The sequence below is a fragment of the Hyperolius riggenbachi genome, chromosome 3 (assembly GCF_040937935.1).
Source record: "Hyperolius riggenbachi isolate aHypRig1 chromosome 3, aHypRig1.pri, whole genome shotgun sequence".
Classification (NCBI taxonomy): domain Eukaryota; kingdom Metazoa; phylum Chordata; class Amphibia; order Anura; family Hyperoliidae; genus Hyperolius; species Hyperolius riggenbachi.
This window is the reverse complement of record NC_090648.1, coordinates 32,408,886-32,424,376: the sequence shown is the minus strand read 5'-3', so window position 1 is coordinate 32,424,376 and position 15,491 is coordinate 32,408,886. Positions and strand designations below refer to the sequence as shown.

At 46.8% G+C, this 15,491-nt stretch overlaps 1 protein-coding gene across 4 annotated transcripts in view; it reads right to left on the bottom strand.

Annotated features, from left to right (window-relative positions):
- Positions 1-14,555, bottom strand: part of LOC137562525 (acetylcholine receptor subunit epsilon-like) — a 54,094-nt gene extending 39,539 nt beyond the window's left edge. For all 4 annotated transcript variants that reach the window (XR_011030129.1, XM_068273939.1, XM_068273937.1 and 1 more), the window contains exons 1-2: positions 14,373-14,555; positions 781-917 (exon numbers count right to left, since the gene is read on the bottom strand). Coding sequence is in view for 3 of the 4 variants with exons in the window: in XM_068273939.1 (XP_068130040.1) it covers positions 781-917; positions 14,373-14,418 (183 nt within the window). In the remaining variant the exon portion in view is untranslated. The remainder of the gene's footprint in view (positions 1-780; positions 918-14,372) is intronic.
- Positions 14,556-15,491: the final 936 nt, after the last annotated feature.

Genomic DNA, 15,491 nt, shown 5'->3' with positions numbered 1-15,491 from the left:
CGAGTAGTTTTTGTGCTTAGCGGTTTTCTAAGCGTTTTTTTCCGATCGGTTTTGTAATTCACTCCCTGACGCAAGTCAGGAAGTGAACTCTTTGACCCAGAGAAGAAGAAATACAATGTATTTATTCTTAAAAACGCGAACGCAATCACTACACAAAGCAATTTTGTGAGCGTTTTGCGTTTCGCCTATACTTTCCATTAAGGCGTAATCACCTCAAAAATGGCCACGGACCGTTTTACTGAATGGACAGCACACGACCAGCGCTGATATGAAACTTCTCATAGACATTTATTGCACAAGCGTTTGGTGGGCGATTGTGGAAAAAAAAAACGAAAAACGCCTGCACTATGAACGAACCTTTACTCTTTTTATCACCTAGAAGCTGCACTATCATATCTAGCTTGCTTTGTAAATACATGTGAGCAGAGTATAGATCATATTTCAGCAGCTTCTGCAGAGGGGTGAGGAGAATTTTCTTACTCAGACTACTGTCACACTGATATAAGATTATGATTTATTACTGCAGAAACATTTCTGATTCATTTATATTGGAATGCTTGCCATGCAGGGCCAGCTTGTAGACTGCATAATAAACACAGCGGTGGGTTAATAAAATGTGATTTTATGGCTATCAATCCTTCTTTAAGAATAATATTTTGTTTCCCCCAGAGTGTAATTTGCTACTTGCTGTACAGTAGCTCTGACCTGACCGTTGTACATACGGTTGAAGTGATGTTTAGAAACTGGCACACTCAGCGGACACACACAGTTCTTACTTACTAAGGAGATGAGGTTGGTGAGAGTGAGTTTAAGTCGCACATCGATGACATCATTTATGGAACTCGCAGGACGGGCAGCTTTATCATAGTTGGCAAACAGGTCATTGATTAGTCTTGTCTCCTCACTGGCCAACGTATCTGATAAGAGATGGAAATGAGACATGTGTTCAGAGGGGAACATGATGGGCAGCAGAGCTTGCAATCCACTCTGAAACATCATTCAATGTCTTAGGCCCTTTTTACAATAGGCCGGCATCATTGCCCTGCGATACCCTTTCTGCACGCAGAGTAATGCAACATCAATTAAAGTCTATGAGGCCAACCACACTTACCCCGTCGAGTCAAGTCCTGAGTTCCTGATCAGCTGCCGACCTGCTGCAAACTCGACAGTGCGTTAGGCCCCGTTTTTCTTCTCCTCCATAGCAGTGCATTGTGAAAAAGATTTCAGTTAAAACGCACTACAGCGAAAAACTGTAAAATGTAAAATATGTGCAAACATATACGAATAAGAAGTACATTTTTTCCAGAGTAAAATGAACCATAAATTACTTTTCTCCCATGTTGCTGTCACTTACAGTAGGCAGTAGAAATCTGACAGAAGTGACAGGTTTTGGACTAGTCCATCTCTTTATAGGGGATTCTCAGGGATATATATATATATATATATATATATATATATATATATATATATATATATATATATATATATATATATATATATATATATATATATATTATTATTTATTTTTTTTTAAAGCACAGAGGCCTAGTGCACACCAGAGCGGTTCGGCTGCGTTTTGCGATCCGCTTGCGGGTGCGGATCCGCTTGGGTAATGTATTTCAATGGGCTGGTGCACACCAGAGCGGGAGGCGTTTTGCAGAAACGCATACTCCCGGGCTGCTGCAGATTTTGGATTGCGGATGCTTTTCTGCCTCAATGTTAAGTATAGGAAAAACGCAAACCGCTCTGAAAAACGGCACTTCAGAGCGGATTGCCAGGCGTTTTTTGTTACAGTAGCTGTTCAGTAACAGCTTTACTGTAACAATACATGAAATCTACTACACCAAAAACGCTTCACAAAACCGCAAAATGCTAGCTGAAACGCTACAGAAAAAGAAGAAAAAGCGTTTCTAAATCTGCTAGCATTTTGCGGATCTGCTAGCGGTTTTTGGTGTGCACCAGGCCTAAGTGAATAGAAGTTGCTCTGTCCAACTGCCAAAAAACTGTGTAGTGAGCAGGGAGGCTGGCCAGCATCATTGTTTAAATTATTTTCCGGGAATATCTTTATAAAGAATAAAAGCCTTGCTGAGAATCCCCTATGAAGACTAGAGATGGACTAGTCCAAAACCTGTCACTTCTGTCAGATTTCTACTACCTACTGTAAGTGACAGCATTATAGGAGAAAAGTAATTTATGGCTCATTTTACTCTGGAAAAAATGTACCTTCTTATTTGTATATGTTTGCATATACTTTAAACTTTACAGTTTTTCGCTGTAGTGCCCCTTGAAAGGTGCCATAGGAAAACATGGGCATTACTTTGAAATTCAGTAGTCCTGTCAGATATAACTGAGAGCAAGTGATTAAAGGGAACCTGTACTGAGTAAAATTATTTAAAATAAACACATGCGGTAACTTCAAATGAACATTAAATAGTTACCTTGCCATCAGTTCCTCTCAGAAGCTCACCATTTTCTTCTGACAATGATCCCTTCCAGTTCTGACAACATTTTGTCAGAACTGAAATATATCAGTTGCTGTCAGTTATATATCAGTTGCTGTCAGTTATAGCTGAGTGGACAACTGATGTACCAGGTAATGTCCATGTTTTCCTATGGCTCAAGTGGGCTATGTTACAGTTTAACAGTGTGCTGATCAGAAAGCTGTTATGGGGTAACGGCCATTTTCAAAACGGAGGACAGAGAATTTCATCGATCACAGTGGACAAACAGGAAGCAGGAGAGGAGATTGATGAGCAGACTACACAGGAGGTAAGCATGACGTGTGTATGTTTATTTTGACTTTTCATTTTCAGTTCAGGTTTTCTTTAAGTGTAAATGGAGCCTTACCGTCGCATTCCCGCAGTGATGCAGTGGGGGAAGTCAATGGGCGATGAAGAAATTTGAAAGTTCTTGGCGGTGGCGGTGCAATGTGAATGCGCGAAATGATGCAAATGCAACGGTGAACCCAGGAACCCCAGTGACGTACTTCCTGTCCAGCGGGGAGTATGTCACTGAGCAAGAGGCGGCGGGGGGCGGCGCTATGCCAGAGCGCTTTGCTACGAAGTCATATGAATGCAGTTTTTGGCATTGCGGTGCGATGTGCCGGAGTCACAGGTGTACAACTGGCCTTATGGTAAAAAAGCAACAAAAATGTAACAGTAATAGTGTACAATGCATGATGACAGGGCTAAACGCTCACGTTCTAAGTTCTAAGCAGGATTAGTACTACACAGCGGCGTAACTGCAATCCATGGGGCCCTCCAGCAAAGCTTTGATGAGCTCCCCCAATGGTCACACCTTTTCCCTTGCCTCCCCTGGTGACCCTCGCAGCCTCTGGGCCCATCTCACAAGGCTCATAAAATAAGTGTAGCCATCATGATCGTCACACCCATAACAAGTGTGGCCACAAAACACCTGATCTGAAGTCTAGTCCCCTGTGTCGGAGGAAGGGAATTTTAGTGGTTGAGCGCCCCCCCCCCCCCCCCCCCCTCAGCTCTGCGATCGCTGCTGCCCCCTAGTTACGCCCCTGGTACTACACATACATTTACAAAAGCTGTGAGTTTCAGTGGATTGGCAGCTAGTATAAAATTGGTAAATTTGCCAATATGTTACTATGGCTTAACCCTAATCTAACTCTCACATGAGGCCTCCTCCATCTATGTATAATTCTAACCTATCTACCTATGCCTAACACTAACCCACCACCCTATGCCTAACACTAACCCACCAACCTGTGCCTAACACTAACCCACTAACCTATGCCTAACACTAACCCACCAACCTATGCCTAACACTAACCCACCAACCTATGCCTAACACTACCCCATCATCCTACACCTAACAATAACCCACCATCCTATGCCTAACACTAACCCACCACCCTATGCCTAACACTAACCCACCAACCTGTGCCTAACACTAACCCACCAACCTGTGCCTAACACTAACCCACCAACCTGTGCCTAACACTAACCCACCAACCTGTGCCTAACACTAACCCACCACCCTATGCCTAACACTAACCCACCAACCTATGCCTAACACTAACCCACCAACCTATGCCTAACACTAACCCACCAACCAATGCCTAACACTAACCCACCACCCTATGCCTAACACTAACCCACCAACCTATGCCTAACACTAACCCACCACCCTATGCCTAACACTAACCCACCAACCTATGCCTAACACTAACCCACCAACCTGTGCCTAACACTAACCCACCAACCTATGCCTAACACTAACCCACCAAGCTATGCCTAACACTAACCCACTAACCTATGCCTAACACTAACCCACCAACCTGTGCCTAACACTAACCCACTAACCTATGCCTAACACTAACCCACCAACCTGTGCCTAACACTACCCCACCACTCTATGCCTAACACTACCCCACCAACCTGTGCCTAACACTAACCCACCACCCTATGCCTAACACTAACCTTCCTCTTAATGCCTAACACTAACCCACCACCCTATGCCTAACACTAACCCACCACCCTATGCCTAACATTAACCCACCAACCTGTACCTAACACTAACCCACTAACCTATGCCTAACATTAACCCACCATCCTATGCCTAACACTAACCCACGAACCTGTGCTCAACACTACCCCACCACCCTATGCCTAACACTAACCCACCAACCTGTGCCTAACACTAACCCACCAACCTATGCCTAACACTAACCCACCATCCTATGCCTAACACTAACCCACCACCCTATGCCTAACACTAACCCACCACCCTATGCCTAAGACTAACCCACCACCCTATGCCTAACGCTAACCCACCAACCTGTGCCTAACACTAACCCACCAACCTATGCCTAACACTAACCCACCATCTTATGCCTAACAATAACCCACCATCCTATGCCTAACACTAACACATCAACCTGTGCCTAACACTAACCCACCAACCTGTGCCTAACACTAACCCACCATCCTATGCCTAACACTAACCAACCATCCTATGCCTAACACTAACCCACCACCCTATGCCTAACACTAACCCACCAACCTGTGCCTAACACTAACCCACCAACCTATGCCTAACACTAACCCACCATCCTATGCCTAACACTAACCCACCACCCTATGCCTAACACTAACCCACCACCCTATGCCTAAGACTAACCCACCACCCTATGCCTAACGCTAACCCACCAACCTGTGCCTAACACTAACCCACCAACCTATGCCTAACACTAACCCACCATCTTATGCCTAACAATAACCCACCATCCTATGCCTAACACTAACACATCAACCTGTGCCTAACACTAACCCACCAACCTGTGCCTAACACTAACCCACCATCCTATGCCTAACACTAACCAACCATCCTATGCCTAACACTAACCCACCACCCTATGCCTAACACTAACCCACCACCCTATGCCTAACACTAACCCACCAACCTGTGCCTAACACTAGCCCACCACCCTATGCCTAACACTACCCCACCACCCTATGCCTAACACTAACCCACCAACTTATGCCTAACTCTAATCCACCAACCTATGCCTAACACTACCCCACTAACCTATGCCTAACACTACCCCACCACCCTATGCCTAACACTAACCCACCAACCTATGCCTAACTCTAATCCACCAACCTATGCCTAACACTACCCCACTAACCTATGCCTAACATTAACCCACCATCCTATGCCTAACACTAACCCACCAACCTGTGCTCAACACTACCCCACCACCCTATGCCTAACACTAACCCACCAACCTGTGCCTAACACTAACCCACCAACCTATGCCTAACACTAACCCACCATCCTATGCCTAACACTAACCCACCACCCTATGCCTAACACTAACCCACCACCCTATGCCTAACACTAACCCACCACCCTATGCCTAACGCTAACCCACCAACCTGTGCCTAACACTAACCCACCAACCTATGCCTAACACTAACCCACCATCTTATGCCTAACAATAACCCACCATCCTATGCCTAACACTAACACATCAACCTGTGCCTAACACTAACCCACCAACCTGTGCCTAACACTAACCCACCATCCTATGCCTAACACTAACCAACCATCCTATGCCTAACACTAACCCACCACCCTATGCCTAACACTAACCCACCACCCTATGCCTAACACTAACCCACCAACCTGTGCCTAACACTAGCCCACCACCCTATGCCTAACACTACCCCACCACCCTATGCCTAACACTAACCCACCAACCTATGCCTAACTCTAATCCACCAACCTATGCCTAACACTACCCCACTAACCTATGCCTAACACTACCCCACCACCCTATGCCTAACACTACCCCACTAACCTATGCCTAACACTACCCCACCATCCTATGCTTAACACTACCCCACCTCCCTATGCCTAACACTAACCCACCATCCTATGCCTAACACTAACCCACCACCCTATGCCTAACACTAACCCACCACCCTATGCCTAACACTAACCCACCGACCTATGCCTAACACTAACCCACCACTCTATGCCTAACACTACCCCACCAACCTGTGCCTAACACTAACCCACCAACCTGTGCCTAACACTACCCCACTACCTTATGCCTAACACTAACCCACCAACCTATGCCTAACACTAACCCACCAACCTATGCTTAACACTAACCTACCACCCTATGCCTAACACTAACCCACCAACCTATGCCTAACACTAACCCACCAACCTGTGCCTAACACTAACCCACCAACCTGTGCCTAACACTAACCCACCAACCTATGCCTAACACTACCCCACCACCCTATGCCTAACACTAACCCACCACCCTATGCCTAACACTAACCCACCAACCTATGCTTAACACTAACCTACCACCCTATGCCTAACACTAACCCACCAACCTATGCCTAACACTAACCCACCAACCTGTGCCTAACACTAACCCACCACTCTATGCCTAACAATAACCCACCACCCTATGCCTAACACTAACCCACCAACCTGTGCCTAACACTAACCCACCAACCTATGCCTAACACTAACCCACCATCCTATGCCTAACACTAACCCACCAACCTATGCCTAACACTAACCCACCAACCTGTGCCTAACACTAACCCACCACCCTGTGCCTAACAATAACCCACCACCCTATGCCTAACTCTAACCCACCACCCTATGCCTAACACTAACATACCAACCTGTACCTAACACTAACCCACCACCCTATGCCTAACACTAACTCTTCAACCTGTGCCTAACACTAACCCACCACTCTATGCCTAACAATAACCCACCTCCCTATGCCTAACACTAACCCACCACCCTATGCCTAACACTAACCTAAGACCCTATGCCTAACACTAACCCACCAACCTATGCCTAACACTAACCCACCACTCTATGCCTAAGAATAACCCACCATCCTATGTCTAACACTAACCCACCAACCTGTGCCTAACACTACCCCACCAACCTAAGCCTAACACTAACCCACCACCCTATGCCTAACACTAACCCACCACCCCATGCCTAACACTAACCCACCAACCTATGCCTAACTCTAACCCACCAACCTTTGCCTAACACTAACCCACCAACCTGTGCCTAACACTAACCCACCATCCTATGCCTAACACTAACCCACCACCCTATGCCTAACACTAACCCACCACCCTATGCCTAACACTAACCCACCAACCTATGCCTAACACTAACCCACCATCCTATGCCTAACACTAACCCACCACCCTATGCCTAACACTAACCCACCAACCTATGCCTAACACTAACCCACCAACCTATGCCTAACTCTAAACCACCAACCTATGCCTAACACTAACCCACCAACCTGTGCCTAACACTAACCCACCATCCTATGCCTAACACTAACCCACCACCCTATGCCTAACACTAACCCACCACCCTCTGCCTAACACTAACCCACCAACCTGTGCCTAACACTAGCCCACCACCCTATGCCTAACACTACCCCACCACCCTATGCCTAACACTAACCCACCAACCTATGCCTAACTCTAACCCACCAACCTATGCCTAACACTACCCCACTAACCTATGCCTAACACTACCCCACCATCCTATGCCTAACACTACCCCACCATCCTATGCTTAACACTACCCCACCACCCTATGCCTAACACTAACCCACCACCCTATGCCTAACACTTACCCACCACCCTATGCCTAACACTACCCCACCTAACACTAGCCCCTCCTACCTACACCTTACCTTTACTTTTGGCTCTGTAACCCACCAACCTATGCCTAACAATAACCCACTAACCTGTGCCTAACAATAACCCACCAACCTATGCCTAACACTAACCCACCATCCTATGCCTAACACTAACCCACCAACCTGTGCCTAACACTAACCCACCATCCTATGCCTAACACTAACCCACCAACCTGTGCCTAACACTAACCCACCATCCTATGCCTAACACTAACCCACCAACCTGTGCCTAACACTAACCCACCAACCTATGCCTAACACTAACCCACCATCCTATGCCTAACACTAACCCACCGACCTATGCCTAACACTAACCCACCACCCTATGCTTAACACTAACCTACCACCCTATGCCTAACACTAACCCACCAACCTATGCCTAACACTACCCCACCTAACACTAGCCCCTCCTACCTACACCTTACCTTTACTTTTGGCTCTGTAACCCACCAACCTATGCCTAACAATAACCCACTAACCTGTGCCTAACAATAACCCACCAACCTATGCCTAACACTAACCCACCATCCTATGCCTAACACTAACCCACCAACCTGTGCCTAACACTAACCCACCATCCTATGCCTAACACTAACCCACCAACCTGTGCCTAACACTAACCCACCATTCTATGCCTAACACTAACCCACCAACCTGTGCCTAACACTAACCCACCAACCTATGCCTAACACTAACCCACCATCCTATGCCTAACACTAACCCACCAACCTATGCCTAACACTAACCCACCACCCTATGTCTAACACTAACCCACCACCCTATGCCTAACACTACCCCACCTAACACTAGCCCCTCCTACCTACACCTTACCTTTACTTTTGGCTCTGTAACCCACCAACCTATGCCTAACAATAACCCACTAACCTGTGCCTAACAATAACCCACCAACCTATGCCTAACACTAACCCACCATCCTATGCCTAACACTAACCCACCAACCTGTGCCTAACACTAACCCACCATCCTATGCCTAACACTAACCCACCAACCTGTGCCTAACACTAACCCACCATCCTATGCCTAACACTAACCCACCAACCTGTGCCTAACACTAACCCACCAACCTATGCCTAACACTAACCCACCATCCTATGCCTAACACTAACCCACCAACCTATGCCTAACACTAACCCACCACCCTATGTCTAACACTAACCCACCACCCTATGCCTAACACTACCCCACCTAACACTAGCCCCTCCTACCTACACCTTACCTTTACTTTTGGCTCTATAAGCTGATATTTTACTATAGTATAGTGGAACTCTGTCACCCACCATAGTCGCAATTGACCTGGCGGCCAATTTTAAACTCCTGGTGCCATGTCCCATATAGTATAGCAGAACTTCAGCGCCTACCATAGGCACTAATTATCCCCCACCCAATAATTATCCGCAATATGTTTAGCAGCCTATGGCGGCGCCCAAAGGATCACGTGCAATCTGCGCCCAAATTAAACGATTCGCTGTACTGGAGTATATGTACCCATGTTTATCTCATCATAAGTTGTATCGTGTTCCATCTGTGGTCCCCATAGTCTGCTCCTTACGCCCCTGTAGATGCCAGTGCTTCTGTGGAATATAAAAGCCCCCTATCCCCCCTTCTGCCAGTAATGTACTTAGAGCGCTCTGTTCAGTTGGCACCAGACTAGCAATGTGTCACCGGGGAAAACATTCTCAGTCTGTTTACTGTACTGGCTTAAATAGAGCGCAAACATGACTTCCCCCCTCCTCCTTCCCACCTACTCAGTCACACCCCCAGACCAGACAACAGGACTGGGGGAGGGGTGGGTCTGCTCCTCTCCCCATCCTGCACATTCCATGTCCTGACTCCACCTCCCTCCCTACTTCACATCATTTGAGGCCCACACTATCCGCCTCTACAATCCCCTCCCAGCCATTGTTGCAGTCTTATACCGCCCTCCGGACTCCACACCACAATTTCTCGACAACCTTGCCTCCTGGCTCCCACACATCCTCTCCTCTGACCTCCCCACCATCATACTCGAGGATTTCAATATTCCCATCGATGAACCCAAGAACTCTGTTGTGACCTGGCTTCTCACCATAGCCAACTCACTTGGCCTAGTACAACACACCAACACTCCCACTCACACTGCAGGTCACACGTTCAACCTTATATTCACTAAATCCACCACCATTGCAGACCTCGACATCGCACCATTTCCACCCTCAGACCATCACCTTCTCACCTTCAACCTCCTCACAGAAGGCACCTCCAACCTACCCACCCACCTGGTCAATGGCAGGGTGACCTACGCAAGCTCAACCCTAACATCCTTGCTGACCCCCTCCATGCCCTCCCTCCACTCTCCCCACCTTAACCTGTCCTAATCTTGCTGCAGCTCAGTATCGCCAAACTCTCTTATCAGCCCTAGAGAAAGCTGCTCCACCAATATTGCGCCGCAACCGCCCCCCTAACCCCCAGCCCTGGCGCACTACCCATACTCGCAACCTCCGGAGGGAAACACGTGCCACTGAACGGAAATGTAGGAAAACTCGACTTAACCAGGATTTCCTACAGTACAAGACTAACCTGCTGCAGTTCCACACTGCCCTTGCTCATGCGAAGCAGGAATACTTTAAAAAGCTCATCGGAGCACAAGCTTCCAACCCCCGGCGTCTTTTTGCCACTTTCAACTCCCTGCTTAACCCCCCCCACCCCCACCCCCCGTTTCCTCCCTCTCTGCCACAGATTTAGCCACCCACTTCACCAACAAATTAGTCTCCATCCCTTAGGAAATATCCAATCTTCAATCTTCACCTCCCACCCCCTCCCAACCAACTCCTCCTCCACCCTATCCTCAACTCCTTCACTCCTACTACCACTGAAGAAGTCAAGCACCTACTGCAGACTTCCCATACCACTACCTCCCCTCTTGACCCCATCCCTTCTGATTTACTTCAGCCTCACTTCACGGATTTGGCCCCAGTCCTCACTACTCTGTTTAACCTCTCCCTATCCACAGGCACCTTCCCCTCCAACTACCGCCCTATCTCCCTCCTCCCCTTTGCCTCAAAACTCCTTGAGCGTCCTGTTCACAAACGCCTGACCCAGTACCTCAATGCCAACTCACTGCTAGACCCACTGCAATCTGGATTTCGGCCTGCCCACTCAACCGAAACTGCTCTCACCAAAGTGGTCAATGACCTTGCCTTAGCTAAAGCTGAAGGTAAATACTCCATTCTCCTCCTCCTTGACCTTTCAGCAGCTTTTGACACAGTAGATCATCCCCTACTCCTCCAGTCCCTCCAGTCCATGGGCATTCACGATCTCGCCCTGACCTGATTTTCATCCTACTTCTCCAACCGCTCCTTCAAGACCTCCTTCAATGAGTCCTCGTCCACCCCCAACCACCTCTCGGTGGTAGTCCCCCAAGGCTCGGTCCTTGGCCCCCTACTGTTCTCCCTATACACATCCTCCATTGGCAAGGTTATCTCCTCCATGGGTTTTAACTATCATCTGTATGCAGATGACATCCAAATCTACCTCCACACCCCTGACATCTTGACCACTACCATGGACAAGGTGTCCTCCTGCCTATCAGCCATCTCCTCCTGGATGTCCGCTAGGTTCCTAAAACGAGTCTAGACAAAACGGAATTTATGATCTTCCCACCCCGGCTATCCCTGAACCTCCCAGATGTGCATGTCACTGTTAACCACACTACCATTCGCCCTACCTCTAAAGCCCGCTGTCTTGGTGTCACCCTGGACTCCAAACTCTCCTTCACTCCCCACATCCAAAACCTCACAAAGTCCTGCAACTTCCACCTTCGTAACATCTGTAAGATTCGCCCTTTCCTGACCTCTGCCACCACCAAACTCCTCATCCACGCCCTCATAATTTCCCACCTCGACTACTGTAATGCCCTTCTGTCTGGTCTCCCTATGACCCGAATAGCCCCACTGCAGCCCATCATGAATGCGGCAGCCAGAATTATCAACTCCTCCATATCAACTCCTCCTATCGCTCCACCAGGGCGGCTCCCCTCCCTGAATCCCTCCACTGGCTTCCTATCCAGTCCAGAATCAGATTCAAGATATTGTGTCTGACCTACAAATCTGTCCACAAAACCTGTCCAACCTACATTTCTGATCTTACTCAGAGGTACAAACATAGCCGCTCACTCCTTTACTCCAATGAACTTCGCCTGACCGCCCCCCGCATCGCACAGTCCCATGCACGCCTCCAGGACTTCTCAAGAGCTGCTCCAACACTTTGGAATTCTCTACCTCCACCCATTAGGGCAGCCCCCTCCTTCAACATCTTCAAGAAGGCCCTCAAAACTCACCTTTTCACTCTGGCCTACCCCCCCTCACAAGTGCTCTAAACCCACAACAGAACTCTGGTCCCCTACCTCTCGTGTCCCTACCTCTCCCTCTAGATTGTAAGCCTTTGGGCAGGGTCCTCACTCCTTTTGTGTCCTACCTGATCATGCACCTCCATTACTGTGCACCCATGCTAGGCATCTGAGTGAACCTAACTTGCCTAATCTGCATGCTCCATCCAGTGACTGACTAAGCATTACCTGGTACTCATACTATGGTGTGTAATCTGGTTTTCTTGTATTCCTGTATTGTCATATTGCTGTTTGTCACCCCTAAATATTGTCTGTAACCTAAATGAATGTTCAGCGCTGCGTAATATGTTGGCGCTTTATAAATACAATAAATAATAATAATAATACTCTTGGCCTGGCTATAGCCACCTGACCCGGGTTCCCCACCCTAATCCCTCAGTCTCCTCAACCTACATGTCCCCAAACAGTAAACAAAATCCATAAACTTCTCCTTAAAGTCAGTTGATTCAGATCAGCTAATTTATTTATAAGCATACAGATAAGTTAATTGGCTTCTCCTTAAAATTGGCCTGAAGGTGACCACACACCATACAATTTTTTAAATATCTGTTCAATTTAAGGACTATGGTAGGATTAGATTGTGAGCCCCTCTGAGGACAGTCAGTGACATGACCACATACTCTGTAAAGTGCTGCAGGAGATGTCAGTGCTATTCAGTACTAATAATATGGTAGGACATTAGACTTTGACTATGGTAGGTTTTATTAGATTATGATCCCCTCTGAGGACGGTCAGTGACATGACTATGTACTCTGTAATGTGCTGCAGGAGATGTCAGTGCAATATAAATACATAATAATAATATGGTAGGACATTAGGCTATGACTATGGTAGGATTAGATTGTGATCTCCTCTGAGGACAGTCAGTGACATGACTATGTACTCTGTAATGTGCTGCAGAAGATGTCAGTGCTATATAAGTACATAATAATAATATGGTAGGACATTAGGCTATGACTATGGTAGGAATTAGACTGTGAGCTCCTCTGAGGACAGTCAGTCACATGACTATGTACTCTGTAAAGTGCTGCAGGAGATGTCAGTGCTATATAATATATACTAATAATATGGTAGGACATTAGGCTATGACTATGGTAGGATTAGATTGTGAGCTCCCGTGAGGACAGTCAGTGACATGACTATGTACTCTGTAAAGTGCTACAGAAGATGTCAGTGCTATATAAATACATACTAATAATATGGTAGGACATTAGACTATGACTATGGTAGGGTTAAATTATGATCCCCTCTGAGGACAGTCAGTGACGTTATTATGTATTCTGTAAAAGTGATATGGAAGATGTCAGCGCTATATAAATTCTAAATAATAATAATAATAATCTAAGGTTCAGAGGAAGAGAGCTCTCCTTCCTTCCCAAGTTGCTGGTTTTGTTTCTGCCCGCCGCTGAACTTTCCTGCTAATTCTTTAGTTTTCTCTATAAATAGACAGGACTCCAGCCTGGGTGGGAGGAGGGGAGAGCCCTCGTAGTGACCGTGACAGGTGTGCGGACCTGGGGAGCCGAGATCTCACCAGTGGAGTTCCCAAGAATCAGGAGAAAGCATTGGGTCTCTTCACACTCCAGCGTCTACCAAACACCAACTTATCCATTCTGAGTGAGCAGAAGGCTGACCCTTCCATTCGGGAACCTATGGCTGGTTGACCCACAGAACCATCAAGTGGGCATGCAGTGATCAGAGACACACAGACAGAGATACAAAGAGACTCACAGCTCAGCAGAGGCAGCAAGAGCAAGGCGTGCAGTCCCCAACTCATCGCTAGACTGTCAGCTCCTGGGACAACAAGACGCAAGACGCGGCCTCGCAAGGCTAGAGTTATTTAAGGAGGGGATGTGTGACTTCCGTATGGAAGAAAGTATCATCTTCAGATTCTCCCTCTGTCGCCCTCCAAGCGCCCCCCCCCCCCCCCCCCCAGAAAGGATCACAGGCAGCTGTCGCCAATTACAGCCAGTTAAAGACCCCTCTGTTAACCCCTTCATGCCACCCTAACGTTTACCCACACAAACAACAACGTTAAAGTCTGGAGCACTGGTGTTTACTGTATATATATATATATATATATATATATATATATATATATATATATATATATATATATTTTTTTTTTTTAGATCAATTAATATTTTTTTGAAATTATATTGTCTAGCGATTTTATGCTTTGATTCAAGCTCGTGAGCAGGACTTGAAGTGAGAGGGATATGAGGCTGCCATATTTATTTCCTTATAAAGTGGACCTGAGCTCAGAACTTCCTCTCTGCTCTACAAGATAAACAACAGCATAATAACCTTTTAAGAAAAAAAAAACATTTGTTACATAGCTGATACATATCCTTGGATGTAGGGTTAACATCCTGTGTTTGCAAATTAGCTGCTCTGCCTAGGACTGCCAAGATTACTAAACTGACACAGCTGAGAGATCAAATTACAGTGGTGATTAATCACAAATTAGAGGGAAATAGACTGGCTGAACTCTCTAAGGTTGGCACAACGAAGGAAAGAGGCGCCCTGGTGTAATAAAAGCATCTAAAGTCAGCTTAAAAATGATAGGTAATATGAGGTTTCTTACCTCAATGACGAAATCTCTGTAATTCATACAAAAGATTTTTTATTAATTAGCACCGGCAACGCGTTTCGAGGGTCTCAGCCGCTTCATCAGGCCAATAGTCATGTTTTATGTTAAGAAAAGTTGACAGAGGTGCTATATCTGGCTCTTGACCCGACTTTGCTCCCTCCAAAAATTGTTTGCCTGAAGAAGCGGGACTGTTACCCGTGAAACGCGTTGCACTTTTGGAGCTCATAATAAATGTTACTTTAAACTTGAAGTAACCT